At 36.8% G+C, this 13,486-nt stretch overlaps 2 protein-coding genes across 2 annotated transcripts; both read left to right on the top strand.

Moving 5' to 3' along the window:
* The first annotated feature begins 312 nt into the window (after positions 1 to 312).
* Positions 313 to 3,693, top strand: LOC105795001 (uncharacterized). Its single transcript, XM_012624423.2, has 6 exons — positions 313 to 878; positions 1,036 to 1,134; positions 1,731 to 1,908; positions 2,361 to 2,458; positions 3,030 to 3,091; positions 3,266 to 3,693. Exons 1-6 carry the CDS (start codon positions 393 to 395, stop codon positions 3,387 to 3,389), a joined length of 1,047 nt encoding a protein of 348 aa, XP_012479877.1. The 5' UTR covers positions 313 to 392; the 3' UTR covers positions 3,390 to 3,693.
* A 427-nt stretch (positions 3,694 to 4,120) lies between these two features.
* LOC105795000 (lipoyl synthase 1, chloroplastic) lies at positions 4,121 to 11,071 on the top strand. The gene is made up of 7 exons (XM_012624422.2): positions 4,121 to 4,704; positions 4,982 to 5,145; positions 5,398 to 5,488; positions 5,604 to 5,761; positions 5,908 to 6,079; positions 10,256 to 10,366; positions 10,680 to 11,071. The coding sequence occupies exons 1-7, from the start codon at positions 4,336 to 4,338 to the stop codon at positions 10,764 to 10,766; spliced, it is 1,152 nt and encodes a 383-aa protein (XP_012479876.1). The 5' UTR covers positions 4,121 to 4,335; the 3' UTR covers positions 10,767 to 11,071.
* The last annotated feature ends 2,415 nt before the right edge of the window (positions 11,072 to 13,486 follow it).

Here is a 13,486-nt window from a genome sequence, read left to right on the forward strand (position 1 = left end):
TCACATCAACTTTCCATCACTCAACTAACAAAAACTAATAGGAGAATGACTAAAATATTTAATTTCGAAAAGTTTAGTAAATAAAACGAAAAATTTAATAATTGTATGACCAAAATAGAACAAAGTCAATAATTTAGTAACCACTTTTACACTTTACTCTAAAACTAGTGATGTTGCTATTTTAAAATTGTTAGGATTAAATTACTCTGAATTTGGAGGGACTAATTTGCTAAATATATAAATTGAGAGGGACGGAACAGGTGGTTTACCTTTTCCATTGCAACAAAGAAAAAAACATTGTGGGTTGGGGTTTTGGCCATTTGAAGCAAGGATTATAAGTTGCTGCTTGCTCAGAGTCTTGAACTCTAAAACCAAAAACTTCCATTTGCTCAATGGCCTCCATTGCTTCATCATCATCATCATCATCTTCTTCTTTTACCTTCACCGCTTCCTCCCCATTCCTCTCTCGTCCCAAACTTGGTACCCATCCCTTCCCTCCTGCTCTCTTGTCAATCCCTCGTTTGACCCCAAGAAAAACACCCAACTTATCCCTATCTCTCACCACTGCGGCGGCGACCTCCAAGTCCGGCGGCGAAAATGCGGTCCCCTCGAAAAACCCAAAAGAGACCAAGAAAGAAGTAGTTGAAGAAGAGGAAGTGGAGGTGGAGGAGGAACTGCCCTGGATTCAAGAGAAGGCATTGGACCTTGTTGAGTTCACTGGTTCTGTTACTCAAGCCATCCCTGGACCCAGAGTCGGCACAAGCTCTTTGCCTTGGATTCTTGCTGTTCCTTTGGCTTATGCTGGTATCACTTTTGTCATTGCTTTTGTCAAAACCGTTAAGAAATTCACTTCTCCCAGGCACCAAAGAAAGAAATTGGTTAGTTAGACTTAAACCGCGGTTTCTTTTCTTTTTTAATCTTAAATTGATTGTTTTCCAAGTTATTAATCTGGGTTCTTGATGTGGATTTTGAAATTGGAATTGAATTTGCATACTTCTTCAATTGTTTTTACACTAATAGGGAATGGATTTTTAGGTTAATAAAAATGCAATGCTTTGCAAATCCATCGATGAGTTGTTTCAGCAAGGAAGTGATGCAGTAGATAATTCAGCATTGAAGGGATTAGTGCAAAAGGTGAGACCCATTACCCTTCAACCTATATATATATATAGAGAGAGAGAGAGAGTAGTCAAGAATGGAACCCAAAAGCTAAGTTGCTCGGACTTTTTATTTTTCTTGAACTACTCGTGTCCGTTTGACCAATATCTTGATATGGGTCTCCAAAGACTCTTCAAATAAATACATGAAAATCTTGGAAATAGTCGAACATATTAGCGTCCGACACTCACTCTCGTGTCCGCATAGGCATTATCTGTTCCTATATTCCTACTGAAATTTCTGTATTGTCTTGCTTGTACTGCTTAATTGAGTCCTGCTGATTTCAACTCTTCATGGACCCTCCTCATATTAGTATATAGATTCATGTTGAAAAGGGGAAGATAAATTCATCTTCAATTTAGTCTTGCTTGTAGTGCTTAATTGAGTCCTACAGATTTCAACTCTCCAAACATTTAATTGGCAAAGAATCATTACATTAGGACTTTGTTATTTAGCTTGTTCTATTTATTTATTTATACATGCACGCACGTGCGGACATTTTTTTGTTGTTATTTCAATGCATAATATGCATGCTATTTGTGTTTTAATATCAATTGCTAATCCATATCCAGACAGGTTTTAGTGTGGAGGAGATTCTGCGCAAGTATATTAGGTATTCGTTGAATGAGAAACCATGGAGTGCAGATTTGATTTCCAGCTTGATCCAGCTCAGGAAAGCTTCAATGCTTGATGATTCTCAGATTGCTGAAATTTTAAATGATATCTCAAGACGGATCGTGCGCGAAAAAGGCAACTTTTAGTACTGCAGCTTTCCTTGTTGTGTGATATATAATATATTAATGCTCTAGTTATATATAATATATTAATGCTCTAGTGATATATGATAATATATTGATATTTGCTACGGTCCCCCCCCCTCTTTTTTTTTTGTGTGTGTGTCTGATAACCTAGAATGATTTACAACATAGGTGATTGTGGTAGTTATTTCTAAAAATTGTTTTTAAAATTGCTGATATGGTATTCCTCGTTGCAATGAAGTCATCCAATACATATACTCCTGGAATTGATGGTGGTCATATGAATTTGTTTTATCATAAAGGTGTTACTGATTTAATGGAGTGTTGGTTTAGGATTCAAAGTTGCTTTTGATACCTTTTTTTATCGTTCTGTGAGCTTCTATGTGATTTATCTCCCTGGAAGTGTTTTGTATCCAACACTGATAATCTTTCTTTACTGCTCAGGCCCAGTTGTCATGGACATGTCAGGGTTTACAGAAAAGGGATTTAAGAGGAAACTTGCCGTGCAGGGCCTTTTTGGGAAGGTTTTATATCTATCTGAGGTGTGTTGTTGAACGGATAGCTTTATATCCTCTTTACTAGTGCCATCTTCTCTCTGGATTTCGTGTGCTTTATATCATCGTCTTATTTGCGTCTTTGATGATATTTTATTTGTTTTGCAATTGATAATAGCCACTTCAGTCCTTTTAAAAACATTTTGATGAATTATTTTGTAGTTTTGCAGGCTTATAGACAATAGGTTTTATATCTATCTGACGCATTTTTGGACTCTTTAAATGTATAAAAAAAGATAGAAGAAAAACCGAATATGCCTGTGTAGGATACATACCTATATTCGATAGTCCCACCCGAGTTTGAGTAACTTAGGTCTCTCAAATGTTTTGGGTTAAGTATGAGTTGATTTATGTATCAAGTAGTCTAATAAATGGATGGTAGTCTTAAAATCGACTATTATTAAGAACCAAACCAAGAATCTTGAATGCAATAAGGAGAATGAAAAACGATCATCTTGCAGCAAACAAGTATGTGGCATTTTCATTGTCAGCTACTCTGGTTTTCTACATTCAGAGTAACCATTTAAATTGATTATTTTTTTGTGATACTTTTGTGCAGTTGCCGGAGTTCTGCTCAAGGGATAGCTCCTTGATTGTGAAGGAAATATTCGGGGTTACAGAGTAAGACTCTCTGTTCAACTTTCTGTCTACATTTCTCACAAAAATTATATGTGGGTGACAGAAAAATACTAGCAGATGATGTGTTTCATATTGTTTTGCAACTCAAAAGGAAAAAGAAGACTTATACCGTATACCCTGTACGAAATAGTTAATCGTTCTCACCCTCTATTTCAGTGAGGACGCGGACAAGCTCCGGCTACACACTTTCTCCGAAGCTGGGGATATGGATTGGCTTGAGAAGATGGTTGACGGTTCCAATTCAGAAGATTCCCATGAAGATTCAGCTGATGCTGTTTGATGCCATAATAACGAAATTATAATCACCAAAGATTTTGAGGAATACCCAGGGTTTGATCTCCACCCAGAAACTTACACCCTCAATAAATGTTAATGAGCAATGTTTTTTTCCGGGATTACTTGAAGTTCAAAATTTTGATGAGTTGGTCCCTTATATGGTAAAGCTCAATTTGTATACTGTTCAATTATTGTGTAATTGTTGTGATAGTTTTGTATGTTGAAATTAGAATTTGAGATTTGAACGTATATTAAACGTAGAGTTATAAAGAGTTGATCAACCATTCAGCAGGATGGTATTTTTTTTAGGTCGAGTTGAGGTTTTGTTTTGACTTTCACGAGAGTTTGAGTGCTTAAGGCGGGGTTAAGAGAGCGGGGACATTTACAGCCACCCTATCAATGGGACGAGGTAGCATAGATGCCATTGATGCTATTATTTAAGGGTTTGGATTCAAACCCTGGCAATGACAAGTGATTACCATTTCGTTGGTGGGTAATTAGACACCATGCATGGTCTTTCTCGATGATGCGATTATGTTTTGTGAATTCAAGCCCCAAGTAACTCTTCAAGTACTCGAGCAGTTGAGCTCTCGACGAAACTGGAACTATCGAACCTTTGAGAGATCTATCACTTCCGGACAAAAAATACTTCAAAACTTGACTCGATAATAGCTAAATCAAAGTTTTTTATGGAGAAATTGGAGTGAGTGCATTTGTTTTTGTTATTAGGTTTCAGATATTTAAGTTACAACTAGCCAACTACCAAACTTTAACAGAACCGAACCCACGCAAGCAAAACAAAACAAGTTGGCTTATGTTTTAGCGTAGGGCGGACAAAACAAAGCAAGCCCCTGAATTGAATCCTCTTTATGTATACTTTTTTAACATCCGCTTAGCTTCCCAACATTTTCAATTTCCCATTTTGTTGTTGAAAATCTGAAAATAAAAAAATGTCGGTATCAATGTCAAAACCTTCAATCTCAGCTTCAATCCCCATTCCAAGACCTCGTAAACCCTCCTCATTTTCACAACTCAAAATCCGATGCGAATCTTTAGATTCAGCGTCGAAAATTGATGTCAAAAGACCGCAATCCTCTTCGTTATCGGCGGCTGGGAAGCTGATGGATTCGGATACCAAAAACGGGTCATACCCGGGTGGTATGGGTCCTTTTACGGGCAGAGACCCTAACGTGAAGAAGCCGGAGTGGCTGAGGCAGAAGGCTCCGCAAGGGCTGAGGTTTGACGAGGTTAAACAATCTCTCTCGCGCTTGAAACTCAATACTGTTTGTGAGGAAGCTCAGTGCCCCAACATTGGAGAGGTAATTTTCCCTTTTTTTTTTTTCTACTTTTGCGATTGATTAGGAAGTATTTTTAAGCTGAAATTTGAGAGCTAATTTATAACACCAGTAGTTGCTGCCAACGGTAGATGTGAAAATTTTTCTATAGTATTCGATCATACTCAAAATCCAATTAATTTTGATTTGGATTTTCTGCATTATAAAAGACCAAATTAAAGTATTCAACATAGTTGATGGACTGAAACCATAATTAGACCCCTGTTTTTAACTGTTAAAAGTAATCAATTTTTCTGGACAGTGTTGGAATGGAGGTGGGGATGGCATTGCGACTGCAACGATAATGGTGCTTGGGGACACTTGCACCCGAGGTTGTCGGTTCTGTGCAGTTAAAACCAGCAGGAACCCGCCACCGCCTGACCCCATGGAGCCAGAAAATACAGCTCAGGCCATTGCCAGTTGGGGGTAAGCTTTAAAAAAAAGTTTTTTTTTTGCTTTCTTTTATTACTTGCCTTGTTTAGCTTCTATTGTTTAACAATGATTATGCTTGATATTCATATTTCATGCCACACATTGATACACCTATTCATTGTTTATCAATGGCGACAAAGATCCGTTGGCCGCTGCATTTCCTAGGCTTACATCCTGTAGTCCATCGATTATTCATATCTGAATAGTTATATTATAATTTATGATTCTGTGCTGTTGTATCTGCAGTGTGGATTATATTGTTTTGACTAGCGTAGATCGTGATGACTTACCTGATGGTGGGAGTGGACATTTTGCTAAGACTGTCCAAGCTATGAAGGTTGTATATCTAACTCACTATAGCTTTCAGCTGCTTTTGCTCTTTGTTTTTTATTGTGTATTTTCGAGGAAGAGATTGGAATGTAAATGCTGGGTTTTTACATGATTACGTGCAGAACCTCAAGCCAGACATCATGGTTGAATGTTTAACTTCTGATTTTCGAGGCGATTTGAAAGCTGTAGACACTCTGGTACATTCAGGATTAGATGTCTTTGCACATAACATTGAAACAGTGAAACGGCTGCAAAGAATTGTCAGGGATCCACGGGCCGGGTAAGTACATTCGTTCAATCCACTTCAACCATGTAGATGTTATGTAATTGTTACTTGAATTACGTGTTTTTCAATCATTTATCGAGGATAAAAAACTGGTATGCTTGTGCGAGCTAGTTAAGAGTTTACTTTGTTTAACATTGCAGGTATGAGCAGAGTTTGTCAGTTCTAAGACATGCAAAGGTGAGCAAAGAAGGAATGATAACAAAGTCTTCAATAATGCTTGGCCTTGGTGAAACTGATGATGAGTTAAAGGAAGCCCTGGCTGATCTGAGGGCTATAGATGTTGACATTCTTACACTTGGGCAATATCTACAGGTATGTTTTTATATGCAAAGATATCTAGCTTAGGTGCCCGAGTATTGGGACTTTGGCTGTGTTAGTTTGAATCCTGCCTGTGACAAACCATTAGTCCGGGTGATCTAGCAATGTTTTCCCGTGATTAGTTGATAGTGATTTTTATGTTGGGTGAAAGATTGTTCATGATTAGTGTGTTGTTCTCGAGTTAATTGATGTTCCTCTCGTAGCTCAAGTTGTCCTTTTCATGGTTTCATTAACCTTGTTGTCATGTTGAAACACATGTTTAATTTTACCACTTCTCTTGCATTGACTATCCTGCCTTGGTCAATGTTTGTAATAGTTCAAGTTATTACTTCACGAGCTATCAATATCAGCATTATAATTGATGTGGATTGGGGAAGAAAACAGCAACAATTAAAAAGAATTAGGGCTGAACAAACGAATTGTAAAGAAGATGGAACTCTAGAAAACTTAAGTTATAGAAAACCCCTAGTTTTTCTATTAATTCAAACGAAATAATCAGAATAATTAATTATGGCTGTAAAGCCTACAACTGATTTATATACGATTTCTTTCTTGCAAGTAAGGTTTCTAGGCTTTCTTGCAAATAAAGTTTTATTCCTATCCCTAGCTTTAAACCCTAAATATACTTAATAACCCTAGCCGTCTATGATATATCTCATACTTAAAATAAATATTATACGATAAAACTGTCATAATAAAATAAAAATAAAACTCCTGCGTCATTCTCCTTGGCTTGGAAAATCGGCTCTGGTAAGAAAAAACTTTCACCACTTCAGCATAATTTTCTTGATCAGCTCTTTTCAGTCTCTACTTCATGCAATTGTCCTGGATCGTATCAACAGTTTGAAAAGCTTCTCCACGGGTAATAACTAAAGCATGATTCTGGTTTTTATGTTTTTCTTCTCCTAACTTTGTATGCCCATGCAACTTCATTCCATAGGTTTCCTGGTCAAGGTTATCAGCAGCTTTAATCATTACAGAATAGTAAACTATCTGATCTCTTCCAAATTCTTGAAGTGCAAGAATGAAAATTTCAGGTGCCTGTTCTCCTGGCATTCTGACAAGACTATAAACATCTTCTATGCTCGAACCTTGATCACCAACCTTCTGAATTTCAGTGCAAACAGCCTTGACCAACTCAAGATGAAAGTGACTGCCTTGTCCTTCATCAGAAGGGTGTGACTATAGGTTCTTGTAACTAGCCATAGCTTCCTGAGGTGACTCACCAGACTTCGATGATATGCTAACATTCTTTCTAAACTCAAGCATTTCCTTCATCTGATCCAAATTAGTTAAACTTTAACCATTCAAAAGCTCAGGATTTTATGTCTCCTCATCTTTGAACAATTCTAAAGCATTGGATGTGGGGAATCTTGTGCTATATACGGATACCATGATACTAAGAAAGTCCTTTTCTTGTCGTGAAACAAATTCATCTTGCGCGATGGATTTTAGTTTCTCAGCCCTATCCACATCATAGAGTTCAGTATCCTCAGATCTACGTTTCAATCTTCTCAACTTTGTAGCTCCACCCACACCTTCATCTGGTAAGCATGGAAAAAGAAGAACTGCACCAGAGCAAACCAGTGAAAATACATGGAAAATATCACCACATTGCAAGTCTGCAGTCACATTACTTCCCCCTTCCATGAGAATTTTTCCTCCATGAATCCAAGCAGAAAAATTAACTGCTCTTTTTCTTGCATTGCAAGGAATTGGAGACTTGGACATATTGTGCAAAAACTGTTGAGAAAGTACAAACAGTTGACCACAAGTGCTGCCAGTCACGATTTCTTGGGATTCTTTTGTAAAAGAGGCACCATGAGAGAGGACGGATGATTTATCAGATGATGCACTAAGAACGCATGATATGAATGCAATGATGAGAGAAAAAAGAAGCCCATGTATAGTCTGATGTTTTAAGGTGTCATTGCCCCTCCGACACCATTTAAATTAACCTTCCATGTCCAGATGCCTTGCTTTCAACACATGTCGCACATGATCTCTCGGGCATTCCATGTCTATGAGTTACGTTCAACACTAGTTACACTTTATCTCTCGAAGTATGATCCATTACTTTCGGCAAGATCATTAGCTTGGCTCAATATTTTTACATTGAAGAAATCTCCAGACTCATCAAAACAAATTCCATCAGAATGTTGATTCTGTATTACTAACAGCTGTGCATCAGATGCATTTTTACTAATAGCTACATACTCCTTGTAAAGGGCATTTCCTTGAAATGGTTGGAATCAATTGATTGAAGCGCCTTCTTTAGCTGATTAGGTTGTGTAATCGGTGTAACAGAAACAGAAGCCAAAAAAGAGAATGAAAATAGCGCTTCAGCAGCTGTAGCAACTTTAGCAATAGCATCTGGCTGCTATCATTTCTTGCAATCCCTCTTGAGGCTGAATATAATCACCCCTGATTACAGATAACTTAGGGTAGCTAGCTACAAAGTCATCCAGCTTATGATCAAGCCAGTGTAATGGTGGAAGTACTTTCCCCAAACTAATTGGGGATGTTGAGATGATTTGAATTCTGCCACCAGTTGGAATTGCGCGAACTATGCATGCCAACAATGACCTTTCATCAAGATATTAGTCGGCCCAATTGAAACTGACTTTTCACGTGAAATAGCATTAGCACCTGTTGTTCCACTGAAATTATTAGATTGCTCATGATTGTTCATGTTCTGAATAGTTACTTCTGCATTTAAAGTAGCTGTTACATCAGTTGCATGCTGTTTTGCAATGTCTAGTCGTCTACCCACCGCACTCATTATCCGCATAGATGCGCTTGGTGTTTTTAACAACTCATAAAGGCCATCTCATGTCTTAAAAGTTGTCTCAGAGAAAAAACGAACTAGACCAAAATCTTCAAATGGGTAATTGTTGTCCGGATGCAAGGAAAACAATCACGTGAAATTATCAACAAAAAGTCCTCATTCGTTTCATCCACTAGCAATGGACTTTCTTTCGAAATCAGTGGAGCTCGATTTCAGCGACAACTTACATGTTGATTGTAGGTATTTTTTCTTCAAAAGATTGTTATCCCCTTCACACTATGACTTGCTTTCTAACTTCCCCACTTTTTCTTGAGTTCAGCATTGAATTCTCTCTCAACAGAATCTGTTTCAATTGTAGAAACTGAATCAGTTCTTTTTACTCCAAAATCATCGAATGTTGTGTCCTTTGACATGTCTAGGAGATTTCCAATTCGCCTCCAATCCTCCCCTTCTTTTAAGGTTGTGGCTGTCAATGTATGAACAACCAAAGATTTTCCATTGATTGGATATATCTCAACTTCTTCACTTTCTTTAGGATATACATCATAGATCAGTTCTAACATATCATAATCTTTCTCTTCTACATGCATCTTGCAAAGAGAATAATCAACTTCGACATTGATTCCGCTCTCGTTTAATTGAGGGGAATGTATCGACCCCTCCTTTAATCCACCTCATACCACTAGCTTTGCAGGTCCAGCATCATGAAAGACGTTTTCTTCATCACCAAAATTAAATATATCAGCGAGACTACCTTCCGGTATGTCAAACTGGTTGTGGGCACCTTTCAGAATCCCCATCAGGGTTCCCTTTTGTTCCTTTCGCAGCCAAGCATAAACTGCACGCGACAATTCTTCAATCACACGTAGTGCAGCCAATTCTGTTTCTTGACACTAATTTTGTCTTCCTCGACCACTAATGTGTCCAACCATGGCTTAATAGCAGACCCTAATATAAACCTTAAGATCTAATTAGGCTCTGATGCCAAATTGATGTGGATTGGGGAAGAAAACAGCAACAATTAAAAAGAATTAGTGCTGAACAAACGAATAGGAAAGATGGAACTCTAGAAAACTTAGGTTATAGAAAACCCCTAGTTTTTCTATTAATTCAAAGTAAATAATCTGAATAATAATTATGGCTGTGAAGCGTACAACTTATTTATATCGGATTTCTTTCTTGCAAGTAAAGTTTCTAGGCTTTCTTTCAAATAAAGTTTTATTCCTAACCCTATCTTTAAACCCTAAATATACTTGGTAATCCTAACCGTCTATGATATATCTCATACTTAAAATAAATATTATAAGCATCATAATCACCGACTCCTTGCAACTCATCTTGGAATGGAAGTATTAACTTTAAATGTATTCATATTTCTGCAGCCTACACCACTCCATTTGACCGTCAAAGAATATGTTACGCCCGAAAAGTTTGCTTTCTGGAAGGAATACGGGGAATCGATTGGATTTCGTTATGTAGCTAGTGGTCCCTTGGTAAGCTCTTTGTAATTCATTGCTTTGGATTGTAGTAGTTTTTCATGGATTTCAATCACGCCATTGAATGAACTTAAAAAGCGGACTTTTACACACCAGAATGAAGTAGCCAGAGAGAAACTCCCTGTCCTAATTAAATCAGTTTGAGTTTCTCCGAAATTGGCTACATAATCGAAATTTCACTACCAGCCTACCATTCATCACTTCGCGAGTAGAGACACTGTTTCTCATTCACTCATTCCTACCCTTTTTTGTTATATTAACTTCTGCTAAAGCACTTATACATATTTGGACATGAACTTCCTTGTTGCAGGTTCGATCATCGTATAGGGCAGGGGAGCTCTTTGTTAAGTCCATGGTGAAAGAAAGGGCTAACAACACTACAGCTTCAACCAATTGACGTTTCGGCCTTTATTCTGAAATTCCAAGTTGTGGCCATATATTTTCATTTTTATACGAGGATTTTTTTTTTCATTTAACGCTGTATTTTTAAGATTAAATTGAATTGTTGCAGCTGCTAAAATCTTAAAGTGAAAAGACTTGTATGGGACCCAAAATGAAAAAAAGGAGCAAACTAGAGATTATTATTGGTTAGAGACTTGATTAAGAAAACACCCTAGTAAAATTGTTTAAATGTGTATAAAATAACCCTATATATATTGTTCAAGTTCCAACAAGAGTTATGCTAAGATAATTCTTAGAGTAGATCATTTGCCTGCAGTGTGATGATGATAGATGCAGTAAGCCATGATCCCAACGCGCTATCTTATTGCTTAAAAACTATGAACTCTGGATTCTCTTTACTTGATTTCCAGCGTGGCCGGTCAACAACTCAGAAACATCTAGTGTTCTCTCAATTAATCTTGCAATGAATGACTTAACACTTGTAAAATAGACTTGTTGCTTCAATAACAGGTAAATTAGTCTCATCTTAACGAATAGTAGGTTTGAAAGAATACGTTACTGATTATATTTTGAGTATCTTTACCGGTTCTTGCACTATCGCCTAACTCAACCCCTGTTCCCATGGCTAAATCTTTGATACAGATTTGAAGCAGCTTCACCACGGTCGCAAGTAGTGACTAAACGAATAGCTTTGCTACCAATCGGAAGGATATTTGCGTACTCGATTGTTTGTGTTTGGGGAACAGAAGAAAATTAAAGGAAACTAGTTATATTTGCATCTAGTGAACTCACTCTGTGCCCTAACAACTAATACAATGTAATTAAGAATTACCTTGCAAGCTAAGGACACTTGTGAGACCAAGACCTTACGATGCGAGCTTATGACTTTTGTGGGGACCACATCCTTGGCATGGACAAAATCTTTGTCACTCATACATCACATTAATCCATTGTTTTAACATTGACAATTCATGCTTATGAGAAGTCGGATTTTAGATGGTATAGAACTAATACAAGATGACTAAGTAGCATCTAGAGAATGAACAAAGGCATATCCCCTTATAAAGCTCACATGGACCAAGCTCATTTTCAGTCATCTTTCTTCTTCCTCCTGAATTCCAGTACTTACAAAAAAATGAAGTTAAACTTTTACAGATGACTAAAGAAGCTGAAAATTAACCGACAGTCTTGAAAACTAATTAACTGATACGTGAAACAGACAAACTCATACAATAATCAAAGACTGATAAATCTTTATATTGATAATGGAGTATTGTCTCTCGTATGTAGGTTTACATATGGCATAATAGATTCTCAACATAGTTCCTATTGGCACTGTAATCCACCAAACCTTCACATGCTGGCTTCAACTAGTGATGACTAGACCTGTTCATGGGTCGGGCCACTTGACCCGGCTCGAAGGCTCGCCCGAAATGTGGGAGGGTTTGAGCAAAATATAGGCCCGAAAAATAGGCTTGGATAAAAAATAAGGCCCGTTTAAAAAATGGGCCAAGCCTTAGATAAGACATTTTTGGCTCGGGCCCAGCCCGAATTCACTAAAGGATAAAAAAATATTTTTTATTTTTTAAATATTATCTTCTTATTGTTTTCTCCTATTTTGCTACCATTTTACTATTATGTTGCTAATATTTTGTTGTTATTGTTTGGATATTATATAAAACTTATTTTATTGTTAATTTTGTTATTATTTTAAAGACATTTGTTAATTTTCTTATTATTTTAGAGCTATTTGCTTGTTAAGTTACATTTATTTTAGTGTTATTAAAGTATTCATATTTTTTAAAATTTATTTTCAATTTGTTGGGAAATATTTATCTTGATGTTGTTAGTATTTTTGATGTTGTTGGTATTTTTGATGTATTATATATATTTTAAAATTATATAAAAAATAATATGGACGGGCCGAGTCGGGCCCAGATTTTAACATTTTTATCCGGGTTGGGCTTAGACAAAATTTTAGATTAATTTTTCGGGTCGAATCTATCAAACGGGCCTAAATTTTTAATTGAATCCGGTTCATGTAGATGACCAAACCATACGGATCAGGGGGTTACATAACTTAAACCTGAAACACAGAGTCCACATGTATAGCAATGGAACATATTTGTTATAACACAACCTTCATTAACTTTTGTCTAAACCTTGCAATCAATTTGGTTCTGTTCTTCCACATCCCAACATCTTCTTTGTTACTCATGTTCCAAGAACAAATGCCAAATAATTCTTACAATAGACCACTGCCTGTCGTTTGATCATGGATGGCTCAAACTTTTTCTCAAATCAAGGCTGGTATTGATTTTCCCTTTATACAGTTAGACATTTACGGGTAGAAAAGGTGCATACATGCATACCCACACAAATATATATACGATTAATAATTTGAACACAGTAAAAGCTGCGCGTAAAGGATACTTATTTCCTCTCAGCGAAAATATTGTTCCCACTTTTTCCATGAAAACAATGGGTCTATCTAGAAACAACGATTTTCTATCAAAACTGTGTTCTTCTTGGTCTTAAACCACACCTTTTGACCATCCATTTGGAATATCTCACGTGACCCTAAACATTTGAAATTTAGTTACGAAATAAATAATTAAGATTTAGGGTAAATTACCAAAATAATCACTTTAGTTTATCTCATGTTATATTTTAATCACTTATGTTTGAAATGTTACGTTTTAGTCACTGAACCAT

The sequence above is a fragment of the Gossypium raimondii genome, chromosome 3, assembly GCF_025698545.1.
Source record: "Gossypium raimondii isolate GPD5lz chromosome 3, ASM2569854v1, whole genome shotgun sequence".
In the NCBI taxonomy this organism is placed as follows: Eukaryota; Viridiplantae; Streptophyta; class Magnoliopsida; order Malvales; family Malvaceae; genus Gossypium; species Gossypium raimondii.

Coding starts and splice junctions, on each gene's coding strand:
- LOC105795001 (XM_012624423.2), top strand. CDS start 393: ATGGCCTCCATTGCTTCATCATCATCATCATCATCTTCTTCTTTTACC. Junction 879..1,035: donor GGCACCAAAGAAAGAAATTG/GTTAGTTAGACT, acceptor ATGGATTTTTAG/GTTAATAAAAATGCAATGCT. Junction 1,135..1,730: donor TGAAGGGATTAGTGCAAAAG/GTGAGACCCATT, acceptor ATCCATATCCAG/ACAGGTTTTAGTGTGGAGGA.
- LOC105795000 (XM_012624422.2), top strand. CDS start 4,336: ATGTCGGTATCAATGTCAAAACCTTCAATCTCAGCTTCAATCCCCATT. Junction 5,146..5,397: donor CAGGCCATTGCCAGTTGGGG/GTAAGCTTTAAA, acceptor TTGTATCTGCAG/TGTGGATTATATTGTTTTGA. Junction 10,367..10,679: donor ATGTAGCTAGTGGTCCCTTG/GTAAGCTCTTTG, acceptor TCCTTGTTGCAG/GTTCGATCATCGTATAGGGC.